Below are 21,993 nucleotides of genomic sequence, written 5' to 3'. Positions count from 1 at the left end.
AAGAGGGAGAGAAGAAAACTCAAAATACTATGGTAAGGTTTTAAAAGAAGCTTGGAAAATGACCTCTATTGTCAAGAGCATGTGTGTGATTGCTACAAAAGATAAATAAAAATGACCAACCTAACTGAGATGAAGCAAGTCTCTTAAAAACAAAGAGTTCTCACCTGTCCGAATGGCTAGGGGGACCTACTGCCGCGGCTGAAAGACAGGAAAACACACCCAGACTAACAAGGGGGCAGTCATTTAATGCAGAAATCCAGTTTACGTAAAGAGACAGGTCAAACGACAGATAGGACTTCTAACAATACTGCATAGCATTACAGGTTAGCTCTTCCATGGTTGATCTGTTTCTCTTATGATTTTGATTCCAGTACAAAGATGAAGAAGAGACTTCAATTAAAAATAAATAAGGCAACAGAAGAATCTCCCTGTGACAAAAAACATCCACAAATAATGCACAAATGTTTGGTGCTGACACAACAAGACACCATTAGGACAAGTTCTGAAGGTGCTGCATTAAATTTAACAAGCATGGTACAATGACAAGAAAATTATACTCGCTTTGTCATGAATCCTTTTGCAAATAGAAATGACTCTCGGGTAATTCTTATGTACAAACGTTCTGAAATAAATGGCAATCATACAAATTCTTCCATTGCGGTTTCCTCTTTTTCTGAACCCAGAAATGTTCCACGGTTCTGCTCCCTACTCCTCGCCGTCAAAGCATAAATAGTCATTAAAGCACTTGAATCCACAGTAGTCTTGTCCTTAGAAAGGTATGGAGGTTCTGCATGATTTGACATCAGTCATCCAGAAGGGGCTGGCAGGCAACAGGCTGGAATGTACAAGACCGATTTTGTGCTTGGGATCCTGACTCAAAGTCTGCTCCGTCCCCTTCAAGGTTCGTCCGCACTGTGGACGGGCCACCAAGCAGTGGACTTGAGTGTGGACAGTCATACCGTGGAGTCCCTGCCAGACTTTAGATGTGCAATCTTGGTCCGGCTAATAAATGGGTAAGCGATGCAGAGACCTCCTGCTGCCACAATAAAGCCTAAACTGCACCAGGCACAAAAGATAGACCAGCTGTAGCCGTGTTCCACATCATCAGGCAGGCTATAAATTAGCTTCGGGAGCCGGTTCAAATCATAGGAGATGCTGGCGGCGTAAGTGCAGAGGGAAATGGTGCAAAATATTCCTATAAATAATACAAAGAGAGCAGGGTGATGGGTTACAGTTTTGCCTGCTACAAGGCAAATGCCAGACAGGCCTTCGTAAACATCAGATCAACAGATGAGATGATGAATCCAAATTAATAAAGGACTGACAATTCTTTCACTTGAGTTACTTCATTCAACAAACATTGGCAAAACCTTTATGTGCCAGACTGTATGCTAGGTTCTGGAGATACAGGAGTGAAAAAGATGGAAAAATTCTGATAACTTGAATTATTGAGAATTATCTCAATTAAATTGGTATGTATATTTGAATTTATTTTTTTATTCTTAAAAACAACATAGTAGAAATTTTAATTATTTTTAAGGAAAAAAATCTATAATCACTCAAACCTAATACAAACAATCTTCATTTCCCTTTGTTCTATACCTGAGTTGACACAGTTTTAGATAGTTGCAATCATCATACCAAGTCTTTCTTTTTCAATTACCATTATCATTAGTATTTATCATGTTGCCTGAAAATATCTTAAATGAATTTTTACCAGTTTTTTTTAAGGCACAGAGCCTGGCACATTCTTGGGCCTCAAAAAAAATTTTTTTAATGAATGGATAAAAAGATTTTAAATAATATAAATTAAATCCAGGATGTTGGAATTGTTGTAAAATAGCTGACATCATATATAGGGGATCTATAATTCAACCACGCAGAATGCAGGTAATTTAGGTAGCCTAAGGAAAATGAACAGACCCAAAATTTTACTTTTTTATACCAACACGTTATATATAATTGTCCTTTCAGAACACTAAAATCAGCATTCTGATAAAAATGCTTCAAAAGCCCAAAACACAGGATTTTTACTACTCAAGGATGTAGATGCTTCTATTTCATCACGACCCCCAAGGCTGCTCCTTTTGGGGGACATGGGATCACAATGAGGCAGTTGCTGAGCTGAAGGTGGGTAATAAATACAAAAACTGGCACCCAGTCAAGTATCAGAATGTTCCAGTCGGTTCCGAGTTCTACACATGTCTTTTTCATACTTTGGTTCATCCCTGTGTACAATGGAGGTTGCAACCATTTGCTGAAAAATTGCTTTGGTAGCCTTAGGGACCTATGCAGCATCTCCATAGGAAACAGAGACACAGAATTGGGAACTGAAAGGAGAGGGCTAAAAGTAACAGATCTCCACAACCCCCGTTTTGTTTTGTTTTTTTAATTTTTTTTACATCTTTATTGGAGTATAATTGCTTTACAATGGTGTGTTAGTTTCTGCTTTATAACAAAGTGAATCAGTTATACATATACATATGTTCCCATATCTCTTCCCTCTTGCGTCTCCCTCCCTCCCACCCTCCCTATCCCACCCCTCTAGGTCCACACCCCTTTTTAATAGAGCTTTGGGGATCAGAAACACTAGCAGAAAAACAAACTGAGAGCAGGCAGCAATTGAGAGGAAATAAAGATCACCTTAATGCCATGTTTTTTTCCTTAACGTCATTTTTAAGTGATAGAATTCTGCCTGCACTCAAATCACCTAAGAACACATTGCCTGAATCCTTTTCCAAGTGTGCATTTAGAAATGTTTTAAATTAAAAGGACACTTGGTCTGAGGTGATTTGATCTCTCCTACTCTTTGCCGAATTCTACTTTTAGACTCTAAAGTGATTCTGTTTTTCTAAAAAGGATAAAATCTTGTTTTCTGACTTCTTGCTCCAAATTGTTATGGTAAACACATCATTTTTTGAGTTCTCCAAAGGAAGATCATGATGGAAATAATTCTTTCATAAAGGAATAGCACAGTCAAAAACAGAATACTCTGCTTTTTTCAAACCTTGTGAACAGCAAATGTTCTTACATTTACATGAATGCTTTCACTGGCCAAAACAAAGACAGTGTTTATATATAACAAGGTCCTTAGAATGAATGCTGGTAATAGCACAATAAGGCAGTTAGAAAAATCTGATCTCTGGAGTATCAAGAGGTAAAATAGAATAATAGAACAATAACCTGTTCACAGGAAAAACAACTCTTCTGCATTTAACTGTCTGCACACAGCTGAATACCTAAAAGTGAAGCTGTTTTACAAGTAACGTAGTTTTAATGACCTCTGAAAGCTTGAATTCAAACTAAGACTCTTAAGCATATTTTCGTGTCCAAATGCCTTGGGCTGGGATGCAGGGAATATGTATTCTGGTCCCCAGCACTACATCTAATCACTGTGTGACCTTGAAATTACTTAATCTCTCTGAGCTGCATCTAGGGGGAAAAAAATGGGGGATTTGGTTCCTCAAGTCCCTTGCAGTGTCAAATTTCTGTGACTCTGTTATTCCATAATATGGCATTGAGCAAGGACATTTCCCAAAATTTCCTAGTGAATCTAGTACTTGGTATTATGCAGCTAAATAAAAAATTGAATGTCGGATTTTTCTTTCTGCACATACTCTTTTTGATTTTATACTAAACATTGATTTTATTAGCACCTCTCCCCTGCCAACTCCATAAAATTGCTTTTGGTGAAATGAATTTTAGCATAACAACACCAGTTCATACGGAATAGAAAAAGATAAGAAAAACCTAACCTGAGGATTTAACCTCAGGATGACTTTCTATGCCCTGAGTGTCATGAGTAGTTGTGCTTTCCCAGGGCACTTAGGTTGTGCTTACCTCATGGACACTGTGAATGATGTCACTAATAGAATGTCTTTTTTTGACCGAGTTGCCAGAGAGCTGAAACTCCCCTAAAGCTAAATTAGTGGCCCCCCAGGGGCAAAAACTGGGGACTTCATGGCATGCTTTTTGGCTACTAATCTCACCCTTGGATCCATCTTGCCCTGCAAACCTGATGGCTCCTTTGTCTTATTTGTATCCCTTATTTGTATTTATTTTATCTTGAAATATTATATACATCTCTGTGCCACTTAAGTTCTTTTAAGGTTAGGGCATCGCCAAACTTTGATGAAAACCTGCTTTATTTCCTTCTGCCTTTACTCACTCAGCTGAGATGGGGGGGTGGGGGAGGTTGCGGGAGCCCATAAGTATGCCTGATGTCTGCCCCTCCCCGTCCCACAAATGTCCCCAGAGACTGCTCTCCAAGGACATTTTTTCTCCCTCCAAGATGCTCTTGAAGTAGTTCTGAGTGAGAGAAAAGCCAAGATGAACCAAAGAGCATATCTAAGAATTTCCCCTTTCTGGACCCTCACATATCTAAGGAAGTTTGCAAATACATAGCTGCCATAGCTGTTATCTGTGGGATGGGCAGGACTGTTTGATTATTACAGAGAAATGTAGGGAGAGGAGACAAAGCAGTGTTTCCAATGTATACAACTAGCTTTTGTAAAAGAGGCCTAACCCATTCAAGATCTCTTAATAAGGGAAAAGAAAAACCCTTCTAACTTTGAAGACACTAAGGAAAAGTGTCTAAAGGATGAAGACATCTTTGTTGTAACTAGATTAGCAGTCATAGGTCAATTTTGATCCTGCGGAATTCTATTTTAGTTCCATATGCATGTCTTACAGTCCTCGTGCATTAGTTTGCTCGGGCTGCCTTAACAAAGTAGCAGCAGACTGGAGGCTGAAACAACAGAAATTAACTTTATCACAATTCTGGAGGCTAAAACTCTGAGATCAAGGTCCTAGCAGGGTTGGTTTCTTCCAAGGCCTCCCTTCACAGTCTTCCCTCTGTAATTATCTGTGCCCAAGTTTCCTCTTCTTTATAAGGACACCAATCATACTGGATTATGGCCCACCCTAATGATCTTATTTAGTTTAATCACCTCTTTAAAGATCCTGTCTCCAAATACAGTCACATTCTGAGGTTCTCCGGGGGCTAGAACTTCAACATATGAATGGCAGGGCAGGGCGGGCACACAATTCAGCTGATAACATTGTGTGTGTGTTGGGCGGGGAGAGACAGAGTTTGTGTGTATGGTCAATGTATGAAGTATGTTTCCATCCCTTTTACAGGCCTAAGCAAGATTTTACTATATTAAGTGTTATTTAATCAGTTATTCAAGAATTATTTATAAGCATCTACTATGTTCCAGACCCAGTTCTGATTACCTTAGAGGTAGTTAAGTTGAATGAAATCTCGACGGTCACAGCCGTCACTGCTTTGACGCTGATGTGATCAGGAGCCCCAAGTGTTCTTTCCACTCACTTCCCAGCATGCATATCAGGGAAAAGGAGTAGAGACCCCTGGAGTTCCTGTAAGTTCCACAAGGAGCCTAATAGCACCGAGGACATGAAGTGTGCAAAACCTGCTTAAGAAAACTGAGTTCTGGGCTTTCCTGGTGGCTCAGTGGTTGAGAGTCCGCCTCCCGATGCAGGGGACACGGGTTCGTGCCCTGGTCCGGGAAGATCCCACATGCCACAGAGCGGCTGGGCCCGTGAGCCATGGCTGCTGAGCCTGCGCGACCGGAGCCTGTGCTCCGCAACGGGAGAGGCCACAACAGTGAGAGGCCCGCGTACCACAAAAAAAAAAAGAAAAGAAAGAAAACTGAGTTCTGCAATACAGTGAGTTCTACACACCTAAGAACCAGCTCATCCTAAATTACCTCCTGTAGGATTTACCTAGATGGCAAGTTATTTCAGATAATGTTGCTTTCTTGTCAGTAGCAATCTAGTTAATGCAAGATATGGGATGAGGGCATGGAAAGATAAGGTACCAGCCTTGCATTTCCAAAGTTCAAAATCTAATGGTCATTCCTGAAAAGCCACGAGGAGAGAGGTCACCTCTCCTCCCTTCTTCTCTTAGACATTTCCTTCCCTTTCCCTTCTCCCCTGACCAGCCAGGAGTTCCCTTGGGCTACCACCACTGATACTCTTCAGCTCAGCTGGTGGCGCCAGGAGAGAGGGGTTTATGTCCCAAACTCAGTCCTGGCTACTGCTGGTAGCATCTTCAAAAGGGTGAGTAATTACTTGTTCTGAAGAGTGCTGTATGCATCGGCTTTTCTTATAAAATATTAAAAGGTGTTCCGCCAAAGTTCTTCATTAGAAGATACAGTGATATCACAGAATTACAAGACCGGAAAGGATATTTTTGGATCAGAAAAGAAATAAATTTATGCTGCCATCCCCGATCATCAACCTAATTTCCTTCCCTAAACCTCATGGTGCCTGTGGCCAGCTGGTATGGTGTAGTTAGGGTAACGGCCCACTCTTTTGACCATCCTCTTTTGATATGCTTGAAAGGTGGAAAGGAGTGGAAGTTGCTTCACCCTGGTTAGCCTGCTTGATAAATAACATAGCTGCAACACCCAAAGACATAAACATTGATTTTTTTTTCCCACTCCTTCAAAAAGATGGCCTGCCCATCATTCTGGCCTCTTTGCAATTCCAGAAAAAAACCGCCTCAAGCTACTTTTCACACAGATTGCTCAAAAAGCCATTGCTACGTTGCCTTAACTAAATGCCTGGGCAGGACTAATAGAGACAGACAACACTTTTTTAAAAAATCAAATACAAGACCCACAATCTGCAATTAACTAAATCCGAAAAACATCTGATCTTTTTCCGAAAGATTGCAGCAATCTCACTGACCGGCAAATCTGGCCTGACGTGACATAGGCTATTTATAGTCCTTATTGACCCCACCTAGTGTGAATATTCATGTGTTTGGCTGCAGAAATGTTAATGTATACTTGATTTCAGACCCTGCTCAGGGTGTTAGATAATATAGAATATATGCACTATATTACCTTTCTAAAATAAAACTTAAAAATCCTGAATTCCAGGGACTTCCCTGGTGGTGCCGTGGTTAAGAGTCCACCTGCCAGTGCAGGGGACTGGGGTTCAAGCCCTGGTCCGGGAAGATCCCACATGCTGTGGAGCAACTAGGCCCGTGCGCCACAACTACTGAGCCTGTGCTCTAGAGCCCGTGAGCCACAACTACTGAGCCCATGCGCCTAGGGCCCGTGCTCTGCAACAAGAGAAGCCACCGCAATGAGAAGCCCACGCACCACAACAAAGAGTAGCCCCCGCTCGCCACAACTAGAGAAAGCCCGCACTCAACAACAAAGACCCAAGGCAGCCAAAAATAAATAAATTAAAAAAAAAATCCTGAATTCCAAAATGCACCTGGTCCCAAGGGCTTCAGATACGGCATTAAGGACCTGTAGTTTTAGGTCATAATCAGTGGATACCCTAGAGAATTCAATACACCTACAGAGGAGCCTTTGTTTTAATTTGAATGTATTGAAGCAAAACAATGGGTGGCCTAGCGTGTTACTGGTCCCTGAGCTTTGCTGGGGCACCCTGGGCTGTCTCTTCTTTCTCTACTGACCCGAAGGCCCTGCCTCGTCGGCAGTGGCCACTCAGGGCACAGCCTATGAAGGGGAATGGAGGCCCCCATCAAGGGAGGACCAAGCTTTATCCAATTTTTGAGACTCCCAGTATATTAAAAGGTAATTAAAACCCTACTACAGAGACATAAACATTGTATTTAAAAACATTTGCACTGAATAAATTAACCTTTTAAAGTATTTATATTTCAGGGGCCTCCCTGGTGGCGCAAGTGGTTGAGAGTCCGCCTGCCGATGCAGGGGATACGGGTTCGTGCCCCGGTCTGGGAGGATCCCATATGCCGCGGAGCGGCTGGGCCCGTGAGCCATGGCCGCTGAGCCTGCGCGTCCGGAGCCTGTGCTCCGCAACGGGGGAGGCCACAACAGTGAGAGGCCCGCATACCGCAAAAAAATAAATAAATAAATAAAGTATTTATATTTCTAACAAATGATAATCATCATACTAGCACAACAGCAGTCTAATAGAATGCATCATTTAAAGCTGATGGAAATACTCGCAGTGCCTGGAGGCAGTGTGGTCTGGTAAAGGGCAGCCCCTCACTGTTGGATCATGAGTCTTAGTCCTCTGGATATGCCTCCGTGACGGTGTGTGTGTAACTTCAGAGGACATGAGGTCAAAAGGCTACCTTTGAGGCTCTGTGCCCCTGGCCCTGCTGGAGAACCCCCTTGAGAGGCCCCAGGGAATTAGGGATGGGAAGTGACAGTCAGCAGCCCTGCTGCTCCACGCGTGGGTAATCAAGAGCTGTCAGTATGCAATAAGGCATAAGGAGAGAGACTGTTTCCAAGTTTCCATTTTAACATCTCAAACTGTCACATCACTGATGATCTTCATTGAAGGTTTGGCTAATAAATTCAGGTAGAGAATGAAGATGCCAGCGCCTCAGAAGAGGCCAAGTTTAGCAACAAAAATCTGTGGGGTGATGCCGACTAAGACTGCTGAAGACACTTCTGCTTCATTAAAATCAATTCTTTTAACCCTTATTTGCTCTCATCTCCTGCTGCTGCGTGGGAAGGTCCTACAGCTAATTTATCTCATGCAATGGATTAACATCATTATCTCGGTGTTTACAAAGGAAATGGAAAGGGATTATTTGTAGTAGCAAAAATGAAACAAACCTCCCTAAATCCCACAGTAAGGGAACACAACGCGGCAAATCTACTCCATGGAAGAACATGCAGCTATTAAAAGCTATTAAAAACCGAACACAGAACAATATAAGGCCACTGGGAATACTTACGGTATGATGATAAATGGAAGCCCAGAAAACAAAATATTCAATACTTTCCATGTGATGATGGTGGCAAACATTTTTACTTTCCTTTTATTGTTGTTGTTGTTGTTTTATTTTTATTTTGAAATAATTGTAGACTCACATGCAGTTGAAAGAGATAACACAGTGAGATCCTCTATACCCTTCACCCAATTTCCCTGAATAGTAACATCTTGCACAACTCTAGTATAATAGCACAACCAGGAAATTTACGATGATACAATCCATCCACCTTATTCCGATTTCACCACTTTTACAAGCACTCACTCACTTGTGTGTGTACTTAGTTCCACGGAATGTCACCACGTGTGCAGATTATGTGGCCACCATCACAGTCCAGACACAGACCATTTCCATCACAAGGATGCCCTGAGCTACCCTTTTAGAACCACAGCCACTTCTCTCCCTTTTGTTGTTGTTTTTAGTGAGACAAAGGCTTGGGCAAGATTTGGTCCAGGATAAGGAAAATAGTTTAACAACTAATTCTTCAGATGGTGAGATCTATAAGTGAGTTTTCCCTTTATTCCAAAAAAAAAAATGTTGTTTGGGCAATCAAAAGTAAAAAAAAAAAAAAAAAAAGCCAGTGTTATGTGGTAGGTCTGTCCACCCTTCCGGACTGGTCATCAAACTTCAAGTTTATAAGTTTAGGGTGTTTTGGGGTTGCAATGGGTTTTTGCTACTACAGCTATTGTTCTGCTTGTTTTGTTTTTAACAGTTGCACAGGGGCTTTTGATGATAAATCCTGCTGAGCCCTGAGCCAGTCTGGCCCAGAGTTACACAGATGGCTCAGGAATGAGGGCTGAGCAGGGGAAGGTGGGGCTGGCTTAGGAAACTCAGCTCCTAGCTCTCCTCTGAGCCAGTGCAAGACTGAACTCCCACCCTCCTTTCATTTAAAACCAAACCAGTCCCTCTGCCTCCCAAGAAATGCTCACTGAGCCTGACTTTTATGGTCCTGTGATTTATTTTCATGCCAACAATTGTTTGATATCTAAGAGCATCCTAAATTATTCATGCATTACGCCCATTACAAGGGTCCTTTAAAAACTACTGCTAGGGCCTCCCTGGTGGCGCAGTGGTTGAGAGTCCGCCTGCCGATGCAGGGGATACGGGTTCGTGCCCCGGTCTGGGAGGATCCCATATGCCGCGGAGCGGCTGGGCCCGTGAGCCATGGCCGCTGGGCCTGCGCATCCGGAGCCTGTGCTCCACAACGGGAGAGGCCACAACAGTGAGAGGCCCGCATACCGCAAAAAGAAAAAAAAAAAAAAAAAAAAAAAACTACTGCTACTGAGGCTTTTGTCTGGCCCTCAGCTCCTTTCATTTTCCTGAGGATGCTATGTGGGGCCTTTCCAGGGCTGGGGGGTCGTGAATACTTTTTTTTTTTTTTTTTTTTTGCGGTACGCGGGCCTCTCACTGTTGTGGCCTCTCCCGTTGCAGAGCACAGGCTCCGGACGCGCGGGCTCAGCGGTCATGGCTCACGGGCCCAGCCGCTCCACAGCATGTGGGATCTTCCCGGACCGGGGCATGAACCCGTGTCCCCTGCATCGGCAGGCGGACTCTCAACCACTGCGCCGCCAGGGAAGCCCGTGAATACTTCTTTGATGTATATGAGGACAAGAGTTAGAAAAATGGGGGCCCAACTAATAAAGGAAGGGAAGAAAATGGGGAGAGAGATTTCATGACCATTAAGCTTAAAGAAATCCCCTGGGCAGCACAGGCCTCTCTGATTCTTTGACACCCTCACCTGTTCATTCTACACCCTGGATTTTTTTTTTTAATATTTATTCATTTATTTATTTGGCTGTGCCGGGTCTTCGCTGCTGCATCCAGGCTCTTAGTTGCGGCACGCAGGATCTAGTTCCCTGACCAGAGATCGAACCTGGACCCCCTGCATTGGGAGCGTGGAGTCTTAATCACTGGACCCCCAGGGAAGTCCCTACACTTAGGATTTTAATGAATCCTTTTAGGCAGGCACCCTCCCAATGGCTGGTCTTGAAGGTTCAAATCCTCCCCCAAAACCTCAGAAACTAGAATTTTAGCCTCCCTGGGCCACAGTCCTGCAGCCTCTCTGTATTCACCCAAGTCCGGAAAACTTCAGTTGTTTTTCTGCTAAGAATTATTCAAAGGCCCAGTGACTTGTGAATGCTCTATCGGGATGCTTACAATGATCATCCGTTATTCCAGGTCACTGCTGGTTACAGCGCCATCTCATGGGGTCGGAAAGGGGCCGACAGGACTTAGAAGGAAGGAAGGACCTCTGTCTGTGAACTGGGTTACAGAAGCTGACTGGTTGACCAACCAGAAGGCAAAGCACCACCTACCTGTCAGCCCTGAAAGACAGAGAAATGGTGCCAGGCACCGAGGGGCGCTGCAGCCTCCGGGGAACACGGGCTTGAGTGAGTGACCATGACAGCGAGCAGTGCTAGAAACCCCAGTCATGGTCGCTTGAGTAACAGAACTCCAGAGAAGCAGGAATAAGCTTATTCAAAACGGCTACACATGGGCTTCCCTGGTGGCGCAGTGATTGAGAGTCCACCTGCCGATGCAGGGGACACGGGTTCGTGCCCCGGTCCGGGAAGATCCCACATGCCGCGGAGCGGCTGGGCCCGTGAGCCATGGCCGCTGAGCCCGCGCGTCTGGAGCCTGTGCTCCGCAACGGGAGAGGCCACAACAGTGAGAGGCCCGCGTACCGAAAAAAAAAAAAAAAAAAAGGCTACACATCTAGAGTACTATTACTCTGATGCTCAGCGTACTCTGTGAAACTGTTAACTTGGCATTCACTAATCAGACACAATTTTCTGGGAAAAAGCAGGAGTAAAGATTTCTTCCCTGCAGCCACCTTCAGTCAATTTCAGCCATCAACTCAGCTGCTGACTCCTTCTTAGACAAAAATGTTCTTCACCCGACAATCGAAAAGACCATAGTCGTGTCTCCACACACCCCCTTCCAACCTCCTGATTTAACAGCAAGTCACTCCTCGGCGTAAAACCTTCTGGTGGCTTCCACCACCCTTAGATTAAAATCCAAGCCCCTGCCTGCTTCTCCACCTCATGGGATGCTGTCCTCTCCTTCCCTGCCCTCCGGCCACACTGGTCTCTCTGTGGCTCGAAACACATACGTCAAGCCATCCCTGCCTTAGGCCTTGGCACTGTTCCTTCCTCTGCCCGCAGCGCACTCCCTATGTGGAAGAGGGTCCCCTACGCCACCTCGTTTATCTTCCTCACAGCTTTTATCTCTATCACAGATTATTATTTGTGTCTCCCCACAACAGAAAGGGAGAAGGATTTTGTCTGCCTTAATCATTATGTGTCTTTAGTATGTAGAGAAGTGCCTGGTCCACAGTAAGTCCTCACAAAATATCTGTGGAGTGAAATGAATGAATGTTTTTGTGTAAAAATGACACGAATGACTCCATCACTAAGAAATAGACTTTGAGTTAACCTTCAGCCCAGAGGTGTGGGCTGTGCTAAGTTATCACCCTCTCCTGGAGGGCTCCTGAGAAGCAATGGCCCATGTTTGCCAAGGGTCCACGCCAGGGTTAGGGGCACAATAGGAAAGAATGGGACAGAAAAATCAGACCTGCCTCAGATGGAGATTAAACCCAAGACATTTCCATCTAACCTTGTAACGGGCCACAGTGGGGAAATCAGGGCTGCGTTTTGTTTTTTTTTTTTTTTTTTTTTTTTTGTGGTATGCGGGCCTCTCACTGTTGTGGCCTCTCCCGTTGCGGAGCACAGGCTCCGGACGCGCAGGCTCAGCGGCCATGGCTCACGGGCCCAGCCGCTCCGCGGCATATGGGATCCTCCCAGACCGGGGCACGAACCCGTATCCCCTGCATCGGCAGGCGGACTCCCAACCACTTGCGCCACCAGGGAGGCCCAGGGCTGCGTTTTTAACACTGTTGTTTTCTTTAAATTCTATATTGCCCACCAAAGCCAAATGACCTTCTGGTTGCTTTTCTCACAAGTAAAAACAAAATTAATGGAGAGATAACAAAGTGAAGCTAGTTGCCTGCAGAGAGGCCTTTGCTTTTGCTGGGAGAGGTGTCAGAGGTGTTCCGCGTACCTGTCATGAGGAAAAGGAGTCCGGCCACGTGCTGGGTCAGGCTTTCCTCCCAGAAGAAGCTGACCATGGCCACAATGCAGCCACAGAGCAGGACGGCCACAGCCATGCCCAGGAAGCCAGCAGTGATTCTTCTTAAATCTAATCTCAAAACACAAACATTCAAAATAATAAGCAGAAGAAGGAGAGTTATTGAAAATTCGAGAAAGAAGAGCTTTGTATATATTGTGAAAACTAATACGTCACATGGACAGGTGTAGGGTCTTCAGGGCCACGGTGATTTAGGAAATAAACTTCCTAGGTATTTCATAAGAGGACAGATGGGGTGTAACAAGTTGAGGGGTCAGCATCTACCCTCCCTGAGTCCATGGAGAAGTCCGTATCAAGTAGAAAATAGACCAGCGGACACCAGGGTAAACAAGGGTAATAGGTAACAAGTTACTTAGTAAACTGAGAGTGAGGAAGGTTTGCAAAAGGTCTGTATTATCCTCCAAGGAGCAACGGAATCATAGGTCACCACCACTGTAGTGGCTGTAATTAATCTGACTTTGGGGAAAGAGCCTAAAAACTGAGATATAGTGAAATATGGTTTTACCTGTGCACCAAGGATGCCAATTACTTTATTTTTACGTTATACTTCCTCCTGCCTGTTTTCAAAAAGGATTTGAGAAAGTGAAGGCAATTGTAACTGAAATAGGGCCCAAGATGCACATATAGGACACCTACTCATTAAGGCCCTCTTCCCTTAAACAAAGGCCCTACAACCCAAGCTCCCAAGTACCCAGGTTAAGAAAAGGCTGTTCCCGTGGGCCAAGCGCCACTGTACACACAAGAAGTTTTGTCTATCACAAAAACACGACTGTGATCACTGGGCCAGGAACCCAGGCCCTCGCCCACCTTCTAGGCCAAACCAAGAGGTGGACTGGCTGGATGTATGGGTACACTTCCACTCCAGTTGCCCACCCTCCTGTTATTTTGATTTTTCCCTCCCTCTTTTTTTTTTTTTTTTTTTTTGAATGAAGCTAATTTTAAAACTCGTGAACTAAATTTCTCTGATCCTTCTTAGAGCAACAGATCCCAAACATAAGTCTGCTGCTGAAGCCAGTGAACAGGCCTAGGCAAGGTGGACTGTGCACACCTGCACACACATAGAGCCAAGACCAGAGGCGCACCCCGCTCTGCGAGCGTGGGCTGCTCTGCGAAGGTGCTCAGGCAGCCACCACCTCACTGTGTGTTCCTGTGGCCTCTGGCAACTCAGGATGATGTATACAGGGTGGATCATGGCAGCTTTCAGTCTTGCCCTTGTCACACGTGGTCCTTCCCTTTCTTTTAAAGGGATTTCTCATTTCTAGCTCAGAGCATCTAAACTGAAGCAGGGCATTGCAGCCTAGAAGGGGCAGTGTAGACCACCACAGAGCTAGGGGTCACGGGCACTGATCATTTAAAGGGGCTATTTAATATTAAGGTGTAAGTCGTTTTGAGACATCCAGTGTGATCACAGCTCAGTCACCATTCTCTCACAACCTCCTAAACTCCCTGTGGTTCGAGTTTTATTTTCTATGGCCATTAAAAGGCACAAGGTTCAGATATAATCCACATGGAATTTGCCTTAGTACCGGATATGCTAAGCTTATCTGGTAAACATGGTACAGATCACCAAGTGTGACTTTCTTGGAAAAAGCCATGCCTGGGGCTGCTGAAAGCATCTTTCCATGAGAACCTCAGAAAGGATTAAGAGGTGAATGCTCAGTACTGTCTCTGGGCAGTAACAGGGTACAAACTCTTAGAGTAAAGAGATAAGGTTCTTTTTCAGGACCCTGTGATGATCTTTTCTTGCCTAAAACCAGTGACTATGTGGCTTTCTGCATAGATGATTAAGGCAAAGAACTCCAAACACGCTCATAAAGAATTAAGATGTAAGAACACTTAGATAAGCCTCTAACTAAGATCTGCTGAGAAATGACCATTAAGATCAGCCAGCAAGAAATAATTTTCAGGAAGTCATACTACTCAGAAATAAACCACATTTTAGCCAATGACTTCCAAGTCCTAAATTTGCCAACCATAATATTTATAATATTATACCACTGCTGTGGGCAATATCTTAAGAGCTTCCATTTACATGTTTGAGATTCAAAATAGAGCCCTTTGATGTGTAGAGAGACTTGACTTTACAAAAGGAAACTCTACTTGGCTTCCTGTAATGACTTTGCTCACCAAACAAGATCACTGAAGTCCTTGCGTTGATTGTACTGGAAATGACAATGTCAACCTCTGATTAGGGTAAACACTAAAAAGGATTAGGCCTAGTTTTTTTCTTTCCTGAATTATCTATCCCTAGGCAACATGAATTGATAGTTTTCAGGTAAATATCAGTCCTCTTTGGTGTCACACTGCACAATCCTTTCTACAGTTTCACATTTTCCTGACAGTAAAAAAAGATAGCTCCTGCCTTCGGGATGTGGAGATAACAGACACCTTCTGAGAAAATTACAGCATACACTCATAAAGATATTTTAGCAGAAATACCAAGGTCTGAGATAGACACAGTAACTAAAATGAATATTGGATAAAGAAAACTAAAATAACACACCTAAGGTATAGTCTCCTTGGTTTACTAAGACAAGCGCCAGATCAGGGCCTTGTACCACACGGCTTGGTAAAGAATGCACTCGGAAGGTGGCTTGTATACCGATGCCACAAGGACAGACACACTCACTGCACTGTCTCACAAAGCCCCACGCCTGACTCCCACACATCTGATCGGCAAACAAGTTGTGACCATGGCACAGTGAAATGACTCTCTGAGTCTCTGACCAAGTTGGATGGGGTCCAGAGGCCCACGTAGGATAGCACAGCATCTTTCAGTCCAAATCTGAAAGGGCCGGTGGGAATGCTTTTTGTTCAGAAAGACACCATTTCCTCTCTGACCCTCTCTGACCCTTTCCCAGAAATACTCACGAAGCAGGTGCCATTCATCTTGCTGGATTGTCTTGGTCAAATTGAAAGGAATGTTTCGTAAGCGAATCGGCTGAGAAAAGTGGTACTTGATAGCTGTACATCGCTGTGCAATACCTTGAAGGAAATAAGAAATGTGATTTACTAGTCTGTGCACTTGTAATAGAATTCTGGAAACTGAAGGCAGGATAATGCCTCCTAAACTGGGTTGAAGGGGCAGGGGATAGGAATCTCTTGATTATTCTCATTAATAGAGACAAGTCAGAGTAGTAAGACCCAAAACATGAAATAATTTTTTAAATCATGTTTCATTTTTGAATGTATTGAATTTGATAAGAATCTAAACTCCCCTAATTGTTTTTTCAATGTTGAATCTGTATTAACTAAACACAAAACTCCTCAAGGAGAAATGGCCTAAAAGTATACAGATGATTGGGAGAAATCAGCTTGGAATTTGAACACAGATAAATTTCACGCATCCAAATTTGATCCAACCTCAAACTCTCAAATGGGCTAAATCAAAAAGTATATCAGGAAGTGTGTTATTTGGAAACTGGAAGACATTTTTCAATAAAGAGCCTTCTACATGGTGGTTTAAATAGTGATTAGGTCTCTAGACAGCCCACGAGAGCCTAAGTAGCCCTACAGCAGCTGATATAATTCCTTAATACACATTTTACTGATCTGAATTCTAGGTTCTAAGACAACGGGTAATATTAAAAGTAGGAAGGAGAAAGAAATTTTTTCCTCCCTTTTCTGGTTGTATGCACAATATTTTGAAATGGGCAAGTACCCACCGCTTTATCTAGTATCTTCTCCTACCTTCCCTCTCAATCCATGCTTTTATTGGATAAATTAGCACAGGCCTATTTTTCCCCTAAAGTCTTCTGAATCCCATGAAAGTATCTATCTTCCTGTCAAATTAAAATGAAACAAAACTTCCTTCTTTCCTTGTAAATCACCTTGGCCTGCTGTTTGGATAAATGCAATCTGATTAGATTAATTTTAAAAGAGCTGTGAGTAAATGTTAATCTTTTAACTCCAACAGCTGTTAAAAAAATATTCTCATAGATGCAAATAAATCTGTAATTGGTGGAATTTGAGTAAATGTAATTAATAAAGTGAAATTTTTTAAAAATCAGGCATTGAAAGGGGAGATTAGTATTTGAGCACAGTTAACATCATGAGCCACTTAGTCCCTGATGTGAAGGCACCTACAGGATCATCTCCCTTGTTTCTCAATCAACAGTATGCATAAGAATCACCTGGGGAGCTAGTTTAAAATGTAGACTCCTGGACCCAACCCAAGATATTCTGACTCAAAAGATTTGGGATGGAGCCAGGAACCTGATTTTTAACAAAATATCCCAAGTAATGCTGATGCAGGCAGCTGAGAAACACTACCCAAGACTATCTCTGCTTTTTTGGAAGCTTTTTTTTTTTTCCTTATGAAACCACAGATTCTCTAAAAGCTCACAGCTCTTTTTATTTTTCTCTTTGTTGTTTCAACATAGGCCCCTGGCAGTTGTTGTGAGGTCTAAGGCATATAAGTTCCGTGTTTACATATAAGTTATGTGTTTGTAAGTCAGAAAGTGCCTGTGCTTACAAAGAGCAAATTATCTGGTCTGAGAATAATAAAAGATAACAGACTGCATTAATAGCTCTCATTTGTGTTTTTCAAAACTGTCATTCCACTTGATACTCATCCTCAGGCTAACCTTGAGGCTCTGTGTAAGCAGGAAGTGAAGGCTAAAGTAGAGTTGAACACATGCCCCAACATGCACACAGAGCCCATTGGCAAGGACTGGGGGACTTATTGGTTCCAGGCAGTTAAGAACACTTCTGTCCAATCATTAGCATCCCACTAAGCTAGCCAAGCAGAGACTTCAGGGCCCACATATGACAAAGGATACAGACTTTACAGAATTAGTTCAGTAGAGTCACTAAAGGAACAAACAACAACACAAAAACAATAACAAACCCTGAGGAGGAGGGAGAATCTAATATCCAGAGTTGCTATATTATTTTAAATGTCCAGTTTCAGTTAAAAAGTATAAAACATATACAGAAAAAGGCTCCTACATAGAAGAAAAATGTCAGTCCATAGAAACTGTCACTGAAGAAGCCCAGACATTGGATTTACCTAACCAAGACTTTCCGTGTGGCATGTGGAATCTTAGTTCCCCGACCAGGGATCGAACCTGCACCCCCTGCAGTGGAAGCATGGAGTCTCAACTACAGACCACCAGAGAAGTCCCGACCCAAGACTTTATATCAACTGTTTTAAATATGTTCAAAGAACTAAAGGAAACCATGTCCAAGGAACTAAAGACAAGTGTGAGAATGATGTCTCACCAAATAGAGAATATCAGTAAAGTGATAGAAAGTATGAAAAGAGACAGAAAAAAAACCAAATGGAAATTCTGAAGTTGAAAAGTATAATAATGGAAATTTTAAAATTTACTAGAGGGGCTCAACAAAATTTTGAGCAGGTAGAAAAAAGAATCAGCAAATCTGAAGATAGATCAATTGAGATTATCCAGTCTGAGGAGTATAATGGGAGTCCCAAAAAGGAGGAGAGGGAAAAGGGGACAAAAAGAATATTTAAAGAAATAGTCATCAAAAACTTCCCAAATCTGATGAAAAACATGAATCTACACATCTAAGAAGTCTGATGAAGTACAAATAGAATAAACTCAAAGGGATCCATACCCAGACTGTTGAAAGCCAAAGACAGAGAATCTTGAAAACGGCAAGAAAAAAAGTAATGTATCATGTATAAGAGCTCCTCAGAAGATTAGAAACTGATTTCTCATCAGAAAACATGGAGGTCAAAGGGAGTGGAATGACACATTCAAAGCACTGAAAGAAAGATTATCAACCAAGAATTCTATATTCAGCAAAGCTATCCTTCAGAAATGAAGGGAAAATGAAGACATTTCCAGTTAAACAAAAACTGAGAGACTGTGTCACTAGCAGACCTACCCTACAAGAAATACTAAAGGGAGTCCTTCAGGCTGAATGAAAGGACAGTAACTGAATCCACATGAAGAAACAAAGAACATTTGTAATGTTACAACACAGGTAAACATAAATGGACTAAAATATAAATAGACCAAACACTCCAACCAAAAGCAGAGATTGGCGTTATAGACAAAACAACATGATCCAACTATGTGATGTCCACTAGAGACACACTTTAGATTCAAAGACACAAGTAGGTTGGAAGCAAAAGGATGGAAAAAGATATACCATGAAAACAGTCACCAAAAGAGAGACGGAATAGCTATACCAACATCAGGCAAAATAGACTTCAAGACCAAAAGTGTTATTAGAGACAAAGAAAGACATTTTATAGTGATATAAAGGTCAATCCATTAAGAAGATATTACAACTATAAACATATTTTATCCGCTTACCAACAAAGCCCCAAAATGCTTGAAAAAACTGACAGAATTAAAGGAAGAAATAGACAATTCAACAATAATAGTTGGAGACTTCAGTACTCCACTTTCAATAATGGTGGAACAACTAGATAGAAGGTCAACAAGGAAACAGAAGATTTGAACAACACTATAAACCAACTAGACAAAACACACATCTATAGACCACTCCACCAAACAGCATTATACATAATTTTCAAGTGCAAATAGAACACTCCCCAGCATACCCCATATTTTAGGCAATAAAACAAATCTCAATAAATTTAAAAGAAAGTCATACAAAGTATGTTCTCTGACCACAATACAATGAAATTAGAAATCAATAACAGAAGGAAATTTTGGAAATTCAGAAATTTGTGGAAATTAAGTAACACACTTCTAAACAAACAATGCATCAAAAACAAATCAAAAGGGAAATTTAAAAACACTTTGAGATTAATGAAAACAAAATCACAATATATGAAAATTTATAGGATGCAGCTAAAGCAGTGCTTACGGGGAAATTTATACCTGCAAATGCGTACATTAAAAGAGAAAGTCTCAAATCAATTGCCTAACTTTCCACCTGAAGAAATTAAAAAGAGAAGAACAAACTAAACCCAAAGCAGAAGGAGAGAGATTACATAATTAGAGTGGAAATAAATGAAGTAAGGACTAGAAAAATAAGGAAAATTAAAAAAACAAAACTTGGTTCTTTGAAAACATTAATAAAATTGACAAATCTTTACCTAGACCATTTAAGATAAAGAGAGAAGACTCAAGTTACTAAAATCAGGAATGAAACAGAAGACATTACTAACCGTCTTACAGAAATAAAAAGTGGTATAAGAGAATACTGTGAAAAAATTATATGCCAACAAATTAGATAATACAGATTAAATGACAACTTCCTAGAAAGACACAAATTATCAAGACTGACTCAAGAAGAAAAAGAACATTTAAACAAATCTATATCAAGTAAAGAGAACGAGTTAGTAATTAACTTAGTAAAAAAATTCCCACAAAGAAAAGTCCAGGACCAGAGAGCTTCACTGGTGAATTTTACCAAATGTTTATAGAGACAAGTTAACAATGTTTCATAAACTCTTCAAAAAAACCAAAACCAAAAACAAAAACAGAAAAGGAGGGAACAATTCCCAAATCATTGTATGAGGCCAGTATTGCCCTGATACAAAAAACAAAGGTATCACAAGGAAAGAATATTACAAAATATTTCTTATGAATATGTATTCAGAAGTCCTCAGCAAGGTACTAGCAAAGTGAATTCAGCAACATATAAAAAGGATTGTACATCACGACCAAATGGGATTTATGCCAGGAATGTAAGGTTGGTTCAACATATGAAGATGAATTAATGTAATATACCTTATCGATAGAATAAAGCACAGAAATTACCTCATAGATGCAAAAAAAAAAAAGCATTGACAAAATCCATTTGATACTCACCAAAATCCCCTATGAGCTAAATATGAAATAGGTATTATTAGCTCCATTAGGCAGGTAGAAAAATCTGAAGCTCAGAGAGGTTAAGTAACTAGCCCAAGGCCACAGTGCAAAGCAATAACCAAGCTTTTAACATATATGGTGTTACCCAAACTTTGTATACTGCTCACTCAGGAAAGTTAGAAATCCTTACGCTTTTAGAAATGCATCTTACTTCTGTGGGTAGTGAGAACTGCAGCTTTTTTTTTTTTCATGGAAAGGCATTTTATTTTAAACATAGCAGGGTGTACATGTCAGTCCCAAACTCCCCATCTATCCCTCTCCCCACACCCTGCCCCCCGGTAACCATAAGTTTGAGAACCGCAGTTAGTAAATGAACTGTCAGTTTGAAGTGAAAAACAAATTTTTTCAGTTTAGTACAAACATATGCTCTTTTGGAAACAAAGCTGATACCTAACTGAGCCTTCTGTGTGTATATTATCCATACCTTTCAACACACATTATTTGGAGACTGGATTGGCTCGTGGCTGACTTAGTGGCTTCATCCTTCCTGCATCTCACGGAAGCTACTTAATGCTACAGACAGGGTTTGGATTGGGGAGAAATTCTCCTCTCGGACTCAGCGGGGCTGGCCTTCCACCAACTCCTGTGCTAGGGAAATATGTGGTCCCTTGACATCATTGCTAATACTCTCAGAGCCCATCTCCTCCTCCGCCCCTTGCTGGGAACAGGCGTGAATCCAGTGGACAGAGAGAGTAGCAGAAAGGAGGCGGGCAGCCGGCCAGCCCAGGGCTCTCCGGCTCCCCCAGGAGAGCGCCACACGTGTGCCAGGAATGAGGTAAGCAGTGCACACATCACCAAATGATCTTTCCTTCCCCAGTAGGCTCCCAGGTTAAATTTAAACTGCCAAGAACTTGACATGAGAAGAAAAAGGAAGTGGGAAGAGTGACACGGTCTGGACTGGAGAGTAACAAGCGGTAACCCAAAGGTCCCAAAGACTGGGAGTGTGGTGGGGAACCCAGAGCGTCTCTCGAGTTTGCAAGAAAATGCTCTGCAGCCCTGGTGCTGTACTCCCTTGGAAGATGATTAGAGACTTCAGAGAAAGATGGAGGAAAGGACAGATCAGCAGTACTGTCAGAGGCCTGCGATTAGCTCTTTTATTTCCTTATTCTTTTTTTTTTTTTTTTTTTTTTTTTTTTTTTTTTTTTACGGTACGCGGGCCTCTCACTGTTGTGGCCTCTCCCGTTGCGGAGCACAGGCTGCGGACAAGCAGGCTCAGCGGCCACAGCTCACGGGCCCAGCCGCTCCGTGGCATGTGGGATCTTCCCGGACTGGGGCACGAAC

General features: G+C 42.3%; 1 protein-coding gene across 2 annotated transcripts in view; it reads right to left on the bottom strand.

Moving 5' to 3' along the window:
* Window positions 1-357: 357 nt before the first annotated feature.
* Window positions 358-21,993, bottom strand: part of TMEM178A (transmembrane protein 178A) — a 51,062-nt gene continuing 29,426 nt past the window's right edge. Inside the window, exons 2-4 of one of the 2 annotated variants that reach the window (XM_060117943.1) lie at window positions 15,767-15,880; window positions 12,809-12,946; window positions 358-1,195 (exon numbers count right to left, since the gene is read on the bottom strand). In XM_060117943.1, coding sequence (XP_059973926.1) covers window positions 954-1,195; window positions 12,809-12,946; window positions 15,767-15,880 — 494 coding nt within the window. In that variant the 3' untranslated portion in view covers window positions 358-953. Of the gene's footprint in view, window positions 1,196-12,808; window positions 12,952-15,766; window positions 15,881-21,993 lie in introns of those variants that run through there. The other variant, XM_060117944.1, reaches the window with a different exon arrangement.

The sequence above is a fragment of the Mesoplodon densirostris genome, chromosome 14 (assembly GCF_025265405.1).
Source record: "Mesoplodon densirostris isolate mMesDen1 chromosome 14, mMesDen1 primary haplotype, whole genome shotgun sequence".
Classification (NCBI taxonomy): Eukaryota; Metazoa; Chordata; class Mammalia; order Artiodactyla; family Ziphiidae; genus Mesoplodon; species Mesoplodon densirostris.
This window is presented reverse-complemented; position numbering and strand designations above follow the sequence as displayed.